This window comes from Pundamilia nyererei, unplaced genomic scaffold, assembly GCF_000239375.1.
Source record: "Pundamilia nyererei isolate P.nyererei 1_Seehausen unplaced genomic scaffold, PunNye1.0 scaffold00006, whole genome shotgun sequence".
NCBI classification, from domain to species: Eukaryota; Metazoa; Chordata; class Actinopteri; order Cichliformes; family Cichlidae; genus Pundamilia; species Pundamilia nyererei.
This window is the reverse complement of record NW_005187407.1, coordinates 3,244,658-3,255,493: the sequence shown is the minus strand read 5'-3', so window position 1 is coordinate 3,255,493 and position 10,836 is coordinate 3,244,658. Positions and strand designations below refer to the sequence as shown.

General features: G+C 41.2%; 1 protein-coding gene across 2 annotated transcripts in view; it reads left to right on the top strand.

Annotated features, from left to right (window-relative positions):
* Nucleotides 1-6,928, top strand: part of pcsk5b (proprotein convertase subtilisin/kexin type 5b) — a 61,073-nt gene extending 54,145 nt beyond the window's left edge. Inside the window, exons 17-21 of one of the 2 annotated variants that reach the window (XM_005722086.2) lie at nt 167-251; nt 2,723-2,826; nt 2,948-3,086; nt 4,268-4,383; nt 6,104-6,928. In XM_005722086.2, coding sequence (XP_005722143.1) covers nt 167-251; nt 2,723-2,826; nt 2,948-3,086; nt 4,268-4,383; nt 6,104-6,210 — 551 coding nt within the window. In that variant the 3' untranslated portion in view covers nt 6,211-6,928. Of the gene's footprint in view, nt 1-166; nt 252-2,722; nt 2,827-2,947; nt 3,087-4,267; nt 4,384-6,094 lie in introns of both variants that reach the window. The other variant, XM_005722087.2, reaches the window with a different exon arrangement.
* Nucleotides 6,929-10,836: the final 3,908 nt, after the last annotated feature.

Genomic DNA, 10,836 nt, shown 5'->3' with positions numbered 1-10,836 from the left:
ATAACTTTACTCGCTGGTCTTCCTCACACATTTGACTCCATCTGATACTCTTCATCACTCTTTCCCCTCTATTCCCCTGCTGTTTTTTTTTTTTTTTTTTAATGCAACCAGACTTCTGGTTCCTATTATGTGCTGTGTATGACTTCTCGCACTGTGTGTCTTCCAGATTCCAACATTTTTAGGCGATGTCAGGAGAACTGTAAGAAGTGTACAGCCTCCAATATCTGCACAGAATGTAAACCTGGGATGAGGTAAGATGGGTGCCACGTTGAGCAATTCCTGACTAGAGTCACTGATTATAGTTTAAAGCATTAATCATTTTCACAAACAGCACAGCCTTGAACTTTTTTAGTCATCACGTGAAAGAGGTGCATATGAAAAGTCAATGTAGCACTGTGCAAAATGTGTTCGTGTTAGACCACCCACCATTCCTTTACGTCTTGCTTCACAGGAGTCCTACTGTCTTTTTTCAGTAATAGTTCTCCAGGCTCTCTGAAGGTGTTTCAGTTTTTCTTTGGATAATGGCTGCTTTCTCACTCATTATCAGTCCAGGCCTTGTACTGACCATTTTCAGAAGAACGATTGTTGTTGTTGTTTAAAGCCACCTAATATTGACCTATGAGCAGTGATGGGAATAACGGCGTTACAAGTAACGGCGTTACAAGTCGATCAGTCTACTGTTTACTGTAGCCTCATTGGAATTGGTCTGAGTGGAAGGGTGGCTGTCAAGAAGCCAAGTTTTTTTAACCAGCCAGGTATGACATATTACACAAGAACTGGATTCGAAATCAGTGGTTTATGGGGTGATGAATCCAATTAACTTTTTGCTTCAGATTGTTGCCAATATGTATGGAGGATGCCTAGAGAGAGGTAGGACACAAATGTCTACAGCCATCTATAAAACATGGTGACATTGATGCATTTTCATTGCTAGAGATCTCATCAAAACTGATTTAATTTCAAACATGGACTAGCATCAGATTTTGACTCACAATGCAATACGAAGTGTAAAGCATCTAATTGGCAGTAAATGTATTTTTCAGCATGACAATGATCCCAAACACACTGCCAGTGCAGTAAAAGGTTAGCTGTGTAGAGAAAAACACAGTAATGAAACAGTATGGGATCATCTCGACAGAGAATAGAACAAATGCCAGCCAACATCCAAAGAAGAGCTTTAAATGTCCTTCAAGAAACCAGGAGAACTATTCCTAAAAACGACTTAAATTACAAGAAATCCTGCCTTGCGTTTTTCGTGACGGTTGTGCTTTGGCTGTAAGATGTTGGGCAGTAGGAGAGTGTTGTGATGTTTTGTGAGAATCTCTGACAATCAGATGTGAACATCAACTTCTTTTAAAAAATGGTCAGTTGCATGACGGTCAGAAAGTAAACAGGACTCAACTTCTGTCTTAAGTGCTTTTAAATTATCATCTGACTAACCAGGTTTTAATGTATAAGGAACTGCAACAGGAAAAGATTGGTCTGAAAACCTCCAAACTAGCTGGTCTCAAACACACTGCTCAGTTAAAGCTTTTTCACCCGTTCTTACACTCTTGCTCAGTGATGCTTCAACAGGAACAGCCACTGAACTGCTGTGATTATTGGACAACTCGCTTTAACTCCTGAACCGCAAGTGGGTTGTGGTTCATTATACATGGACCGCTTCTACAATATGTATCATATGAAGGGCTTTGTGCTTTGATAAGCCTTGAACATAAAATTTGACGTAGATTTCCCCCCCAAATATCACTGTTGTGGTTCCAGGATAAAAACCTTTTGTGCTCATTGACTGTAATGTTGCAGAAGTGCTGCCATTTTATTCCAGAACATTGTATACTTTGTGGTTTGTACAGTGAACCGGTGAAACGAGGGTTTCCCAACTTTTATCCACTTGGGATCCATATTGAGTAAACTGATAGTTATCCAGTGTGGTCAGTGGCTTATTAAAGCCCACATATGCTTGTGTAATGTGGAGACCCAAAGGAAGAGGATCTGTTTTGCGTTGTAATCCTTACTTTGAAGAGGCTATGATCTGAACCGTTTAGCCAGCCATTGAGACATGGTTCAGTTCATCATTTGGCCACTTCCACAGGAGCCTCTTCAAAATGACCCAGCTGCATTTGACCTGACTGAGGATAGTTTCTAAAGTGCTGGAATTCCAGCTAGGTCAGGAAAGAAACACTTGTGAAGTGTTTAAACATACTGTGTTCTTGAACCCAACTTTTAAGTGCATAGTGTTGCCAGAGGTGGAGGTGGGGAGGGACACTTGTAGGCCATAATTTCCTCTGAACGCCTCAGAGACCACAGAAACACACACACACACATACACGCGCAGACACACACAGTCTCTCCTCTTCCACTTAGTCCACCATTAATGCTCAGTTAGGAGTCGGAGAGGAAGACGGGACCAGACGAAATTGTTTCTGGGAAACCTAAGCTAACGCGGACCAGCTGTTTTTCAGCTTAGCAAAGCTCACCAACCTGTCCTCACTGTGACTCCACAGAGCCGACTTTGTAACCTCCAAACCTGCTACATATCTGACCTCTTCTCCACCATCTGCCACCTCTAAAATCAATGCAAAAGTCAGAAGCATGTTGTTTTGATGCACACTGCATCCACACAAAGGAAAACATGAGGCTTTTTAATGTCCGGTGATTTTACTGCAGGATTTTCTGGTTTTACTTTAAAGTTACGAGTGCCTTGTTTCGCTTCACTTTCCAGCCTTCAGGCAAACAAGTGTCAGATGACCTGTGACGCCGGGACTTACTACAACGGCCACAGAAGGACCTGCGAACCATGTCACCGGGCCTGTGCCACCTGCGCAGGTAGGAAGCAATGCTTGCAGGATTACATTTGTAATGTGCAGTAAATCTGTGCGTTTTAAAGACACGATCAACATTTTCTATTCGCCAGTGTAACGCTCAAAAATGCATTTGTGTCTTGCAGGCACAGGAGTCGAGGCGTGCACAAAGTGTGCGGACGGCTACTTACTTGAGGATTGGCGGTGTGTTTTAACATGCAGTCCTAGCTACTACCTGTCAGAGCAGACCTCAGACAACGGGCAGGTGCAGAGGTCCTGTAAGAAGTGAGTCAGCACACCTGCCAACACCTCTACGCCACGGTGAAAAGGGGTGGTGTGGGGGGACGACTTTCCAGTCTGTAGAGATAAACAAGGAAGTTTCTTTTGCTAGTGCAAGTGCAAATTTCCAACTTAAACCTAACTTTAGCCTCCGCTGTTATTTTCTTATTTCTCTCCCTGCTCTGTGCATTTCTGGTTTCTGAGCTGGCAGCCTGAAGATGGGCACCTACATCTGATGAAATCAAAACTCGGCTGCACTACACCTGTATTTAAAAATTCAAATGGGGTAATTCAGCAAAATTGCAATCAGTCACTGATGACAGTAAAAGTAAATGAGAACAGAAAGCCTGCAATGAAGGACTTCCCAGTAAACCGCAGTCACAGAGCCAGTCAGCGCTGACATTTGGTGCCGTCATTGTTTTGTTGTCTTTAAGCTGTGTGAGCTTTTCCCACAGACGGCTCTGTTGAGTCACCCTTCGCTAATGTTAACCTGAATGAGGACGGAAAGAACACGTAAACATAATCATATCCCCATGATTGACAATGGTTTGATGACTACTTTGCTAGTTGAAACTCATCCACAGCGTCAGACATCTTGTCTGTTCCTCTTATGGCCTTACCTCCCTGCTATGTTCCCTTCCCGTCTTGAATTATTTATTGCCCACTTGACCCTTTTACCGTACTGGATTCCTTCATGCTCAGCTTCAGATTTGTCTCAGAAAGTGATGTTTTCACACTAGCGGGATGATAAATGTGATAACTGTGTCTAACACTTGCTCCTAAAGGATTGCTTCAGGTATCTTCTCCTCCAGATTTTCTGTGTTCAGAAATTTGGCACATTTGCAGACACCGCTCACCAGCAGAAACCGAATAGGCCAATAATATTACATATAAGAAAAGTAAGAGAATAAATAAGAGAGTCTACATAAATTACAGCTTTTTTTCCATTTTTGTAAAGGTCTAATACTGCAGTATAATATATGCGTCAGGGTTGTTTTCTGCTATTAATATAGTCATACCTTTTAATAGTTCCGGTGTTTGTAGACTGACAAAGTTGAAATGTGAGCTCTAACAGGTGTCATTTGTCACTGCCTTTATAGCGATCGATTTACTTCCGATTTTGGCGTGCAGGAATAAAGTTTGTGCTGCCTTGACTAGCATCTAATTCCTCACGCACCCTTCGGCAGGTGTGACAGTAGCTGCTATGAGTGCTTGGGGCCCGGGGAAAGAAACTGCAGCAGCTGCAACAGTGGTTACAATCTGGAGGCAGGAGCCTGCGTGGTGAGCACCATCTGCAAAGATGGTGAGTTGTCAGCTTTCTTATCAATACCATGATCTGGATAGTTGTTTATTATTTGGAATGGTTTTTATTTGGCCCACAGGTGAAGTAGTTTGACAAAGAAAATGATTCACTTGCGGCCATTTTTAAGAAATTTGAACTCTGAACTAACACGTTAAATGAAACCGCTCACTGCTGTAGCTCCTAACCAACAAAGCTGTGCTTTTAGCTTCTGTGCTCTACATCCATGTCCTGCATGTCACTAATATAAAACCTCTCTGGGACTACGTGCTCACACGTTTCTATCATATGACATTAACACAGTGCTTTCCTGGGTTCCTGAACTTTGTTAGACCGCATGGGCAGAAAAGATTGTTGAGTATCTACTTATGCGCTCTTTTATGTTGTCCTTTGTATTTCTTGTGCTCCATGTTGGGGTCATTCATTCTCAGCAACACGCAATCCTGTTTGAGGGATTTCCTGAGATTTGGCACGAATGTTCACTTCGGCCTCCAATATCTAAATCTTCTAAGTCTTGCACTAGTTTACTGTGACCTCACAAATACATTTTGGTAATAACTCGAGAAATCATGTGTTTATTATGGCTTAAGTTTAGAAAACTGTCCAACAAGATAAAATGCTGAAGTGGTAATATTTTTCATTGAGATCTTAAAGGTCTAGATGAAAAATATTGGCCCGCGTTACCATTGTTTAATGCCATAACTCAAGGGGGTGGATTGTGACCATAACTGTTCAGTTGCTAAACATTATTAAATCCCTTCCAAGTCTTCATTTATATATTTTTTATATTTATTTAAATATTCTGCTCAATCTTCTCCTGCCTTACGTTGTGTTCTCCATTTTCTGTCATCCACGCCTTGTGGCTTCTCCTCCCCAAATTGAGCATGCTCTGCTGATGGCTCTTCTAAATGCAAACATTCCCTTTCTTTCGTTATTATTTTTTCTTTCCCCCCACTAACCCCTCTGATGTGATGGTCTGATTATGAGGCTTTGAATAAATCCTGTGATTTTCTGCTCTAGCCGTGACCTTCTATTTAAAATGAACCCTTGGCCACGAAGTCTCGGCTTGTGATGAGATAAAGCTCCGAGGATAAAATATCTTTACTGCGTGACCTTTCTGTTAATGATGAGGACTTTAAGTGCACACTCAGTCTGTTTCCTGTCTTCCTAAACCCCCACCCTCCGCTCCAGCTTCTTACTGGTGACGTTTTGATTTGCAGCTCCGATGTGAACTGCTGTTGAGTTGTGAAAGAATTGGCTCACAGGATTTACAGACTGGCAGTCCACTTGTTGTCCCCTTTTTTTTTTGTTGTTGTGCAAAATGAAACCACGTTGTGAATTTCAAAAATCTTCAATTTTCTAATTGTGTGACGTTTGTTTTGTTTTCTCTCTCTCTGTCTCTCTTTTCTCTCTCTTTTTTCCTTCCTGATTCCCCTCTCTCCTGACATGGATTGAAATCACTCCACCGGACTGCAATAATTTTCCTCCTCGATGAACACCACCTGTGATTGGATTAAACAAACAAACAAACAAAAACCTCTTCCTGTCACCTGAACCCTGTCTCCTGACCAATCACACGGCTCTAAACCATCACAAATGGTTCTGCCCTTGTGTATCTGTGTGTCTGTGTGTGTGTGTGTGTGTGTGTCTCCTTTCTCCCCTCTCCATCCCCACTACCCCCCCTCTTTATCTCCTCTTCCTGCTCTGTGGAAAGCAAATGAAGAATCTTGGGCGGAAGGCAGCTTCTGCGTGCTCGTTAAAAAGAACAATCTCTGCCAGAGGAAAGTGCTGCAACAACTGTGCTGCAGAACATGCTCACAAAAGGGGTGATGGGACGTAGTTGCTGGGTGTTAAAGGGAGTGCAGGGGGGGGATGCGGGGGGAGGGGGGCACAGGGGGCACCCCACTCCTCTTCAGACCCCCTGCCCACTCATTCACAGTCACATAATTTATAAGAGAATCTGTGCCTCTTTTAAAGGGACTGCATCGGAGGTGCGATGACAGGACTACAACAAACCTACCTTTTTTTCTGTACTGGGACACACACGAGGTCAGGGCGTAATACGACTGGGACTTACTTCAAGAACAAATGAGCAAATGAAAACATAAGCGAAAACAAACAAAAGAATAAGTGTCGGTATTTTGTGACCAAAGCATTGATGCCAAAATAATTGAACCTCCTTTTTTTTTTTCCCTTCCTTCTTTTTTTTGTTTTTTTGTTGCCAGTATAGGAATTATAGCTAAAATGCAGGAGCCGCTCAGCCTGTGTCAAATACGTCTGTGTGCATTTGTATTCTGGCTCCTCTTCCTCCTCTCTTTCCAGTGTTAATGATAAACAGATGGAAAGCGAACATACAGTAGGAAAAGCCGTGGTTTTATGCCTGTAAATATACGTCAAAGAGGGGGGACGACAAAAAGAAAAAAGTAAAAACCAAGCTCACGCAGTAATGTGAAAATAATGTGTGTCTGGGCTGACTTTGGCTGTGCGAGAAGACAAATTTACACACATTTTAATATACACACACACACGGCACACAAATGCGTCCATACCCCCTCACACACACACACACACACACACTATGCAGACACTTAATCTGTGCACCACTTGAATTCACTGTATACAAGGCGGATGCATGTCGCTGACCAGAATCACCCCATTTCATTTACTTAAAACGTAAAGTTACCCTTTGAAGAGTGTGTGCGTTTGTCTTTACTGGGTCTCGGAGAATGCCATTAATTCTTGATGTAAGCCCAGACAGCATTGATCCATCAAGAGGTACTACAGGACGAGTCAATAGTCATTCCTTCCAGAGCTTCTGCAGTGAGGTATAGTAATTTTGTGGTACTAGGGATGTACCGATGCAAATTTTTCACACAAAATGATGATTATAGATACTAAACTTTTTTGTTTCCCCCCCAAACCGAATATCGATTCCATCCGTCTCTGTGATCAAACGATTTAAGCCTCCTCCGTCATTTTTGTTGTCACTGGATTAAAGTAATTGAAGTTTATTCATTAAAGGGAACTGAAATTCTACTACATGTTGGTTATATTTTCCACACAAACAAAAGGGTATGTGTATCGGTGCATCCCCTACATGTTACTGTTATCAAATAACATAGAGTTTTAGAAGTCCAAACTTTTCGTCATCCCATTATTATGGCAAAGCATATCAAGCTGAAATACTGCTCTAAACTCTGACCATGGTGGGGTCAGCGATTGAAGCAGAAAAATGCTGTTATCACGTTTCATCGGCAGGTAAAGGTCTGCGACAGCTGAGCGAAACGGCGGGGTGCTGGGATGGTTTTACTCTGAAAATTCATGTTCAAAGTCTTTCTCATTTTATTTATTGGCAGCAGAACTTTTGGCCAGTTAATCCAAGGGGGAAAAAGCCTAAAACAAACATAATGCAATCAAATTATTATTATTATTACTTTCTTTTTAGACAGAATCCATTGTGTTAGGAATTCAAATCGCATCGTGTGTGCGACAAGGCCGTCATACGTCAGGTGCCCGGTTTCTCCTCCTGTCTCTGAACTTTACCTGATCGAACTCAAAGGGTTGTCCTGGAGGTGCTGGCTTCTAATAAAGAACAGCGAAACAATAAAAAAAATAAAGTAAAAAATATTAAAAAAAATGTTTAAGATTGTTATTTTGTGTGGGTTCTCGCACCCGCAGCTTGAGCATTTACAGTATTAGATGAATTGTTGTACCGTTATCTGGTTATGGTTCTTGATGATTTGTAATAAAGATTGATGAATCCCCTGTTTTGTTTAACAAAAACTTAATCTTGGTCATTGTTTAAGATGACACGTGTGTGCGTGTTCGTGTGCGCGTGTGCGTGTGGTAGAAGACGCACGCACATACCCACCCCTCATATAAAAGCTGTTTTTATTGTGTACCTGTGACATATCTGTGACAATGCATTATTAATGTTACTCAAAGTCCTAGTTTTGAAAATCTTTTTTTTTCTTTTTTTTACTTAAGTGTTCTTATTAAAATGTTTAATCTGTTCATGTTTTTTTCCCTTTCAGTTCCATTAATTATTTTGAGGGTGTATTAATCAGTATTATTTCATTCATTAGCATTTTTGTTTGCTCACTTTCCAAGTCATTAAGTTTCCCTGTTTTCACTCTATTGAGTTATGTTTTACAAATTCATGAAAGGCAAAAACATCATTGAAATTCAGATCCTTGAATTCGTTTTTCGGCACTCAATCGCATTGATTAAGTGAAAGTTGCACAAGCCCCAGGCGCAGCTCTTAAAGGGAGATATGTGTGCTCAATTACAATTAGGTGGAGGCTGAAACTGGTCAACAGTGTGTGTTTTTGGGTGCAAGGTTTATTTAACATCTTTGGATTTAACTTTTACATGTATTAGATTACATTTATGAATATAGAATGTCTGTCACAAAGCCGCAAATAATAGCAAAAATATGACTCTGTATGGGACGATGCAGATATGTGGTGGTTTGGATTGATACCTCACAGTAAGAGGGTCTGGGGTTTGAATCCACTGGCCGGCTGGATCCTGCAGACGTGTGAGGTTTCTGCATTAGCACGTTAGTTGAGTCTAAATCTAGGAGTACGAATGAATAAATGTCTGTCTCTGTGTTAAACCTGTCCAAGGTTAACAACAAAGATAGTCTCCAAGTGGATAAGTGGTGAAGGAAAAAAGTAGTAGTTTGGATACATGAATAAATGACATTTGTGGGCTTGTGATGACCAAAGCAGCTTCTAGTAATCGTCACTCAGAGAATGAAGAAATCTGCAAACCTTATTTAGCATCGTTCTTACATCGAACAGTTTGAGGAGATTTAGAGACTTTAAATGAAACTTAATCACAAAGTAGTAAATGAGTGCCGTTTAGATGTATCTGCATCTACAAAACTGGGGACCTCGACACATTCTGGGGAGATATGTAGTACTACAATAATATTTTCAGGTTAAATGTCCCATTAAATACTAATCACTGTTTAATATCAGCCTTTCAGGAAACATTTCAGTGCCAGGATGCAGTCTTCTCACACTTGTGTGGCTGTTGTATATTCATTATCAAAATTAGGGTTATTTTTAGTTGCACCCCACTGCAACTAGATTCGGTTTTGCTGCTGCTGTGCATAAAATTTTTTTTTTTAACAGGGGTCTGACTGATAGGACAGTTCGGGAAACTCTTTAGTTTCCAGCAATCAAACATTTTTTTCGTAATAGTAAAGAAGAGCGTCAGCATCCTATATAAACTAGCACATAGGCATGATGCAGGACTGTTTGGCCTGCTCGTGATGGTAAATAAAATATAATCACATTGAGAAAAAGCAGTGATAGGTCTTGTTTATGCAAATGAATAAGAATTTATTTTAAAAAAATACTGTGAAAATGAAATGATGGTATAAAGGTATATCTGCATAAATGCTAAAAGGGGTCTTTTTAGCCTGTTAGTAGGTGGGTGCTAAGCAACATGATAACTTCATAGTAGCTGATATAGACAAGAGTCTTCAGGAGTCTGAGATATACCCTCAAATGATGTCTTACGTTATTATTTTATTATGTTATTGTTTTTCTTTTTCCTCTGGTTTTTGTGAGTTCAGCATCCCAAAAACGCCACTTGGGGTATGAAACACTAAGAAGGGTACCTTGTGGTGATAAATACACAATGTTAAATAACCACTGTGGCTAATAAACCCCTAATGTATTCAATAACCACTTGGGTGGATTGAAAAGAATAAATATATCTTGAAACCTTCTTAGAGTGAGTGGGCGCAGGGACCAGCAGGTGAAAGAGGGGAAAGGAATCGGGATTCATGATCAGGTGTGTTAGACGTCAGTGTGACACCTGCCAACAGCGCTCTCTGTCTCTCTTTACAAAGTAGAGTGTCACTGTCCTCACAAGGTCAGCCGAGTCCAGAACAGAGGAAAAGTTTTACTCCCCTGAGTGACAGGCTCCCTTTCTTCTCCGCTCCATTTTTCTCCTGTCTGGCAGTGGGAGTCCAAAGTTTGCTTTTGCTGAGTGGAGTTGTGCAGCTTTCTGTCCCTTGAGAACTTGGCTCTGTTTGTTTGTGAGTGAGGGGGAGACAAACATAAAGACAGGGAGACAATTTGTGTGTGTGAGTAAGAGTGACGGCGTGTATTCGGGGGCTGCTTGAATCGTTTCAGCAGAGCTCTACTGAATGGGAAGCCACCGCCTGTTGTGTTTGTACACAAAGAGGCCCTTTTGTTTTGAAAGGAACAATTGAGCTTTTCACAGAAAGCCAGAGAGCACAGACAAACCCCACCGATGCCTTGAAGGCTGCTCGCACACAAACACACAGCATGCATCTTTACGCCTGAACCAGTGTCTGTCACCTTTGTGTAATACAAAAGTAGAAGAGGAGACAATATTGTTTTCAAGGTTGATTTTATTTTTGTAAAGTTTTGTTCTCTTAATCTTGGGCACAAACGCTTACAAACATTTCATCTG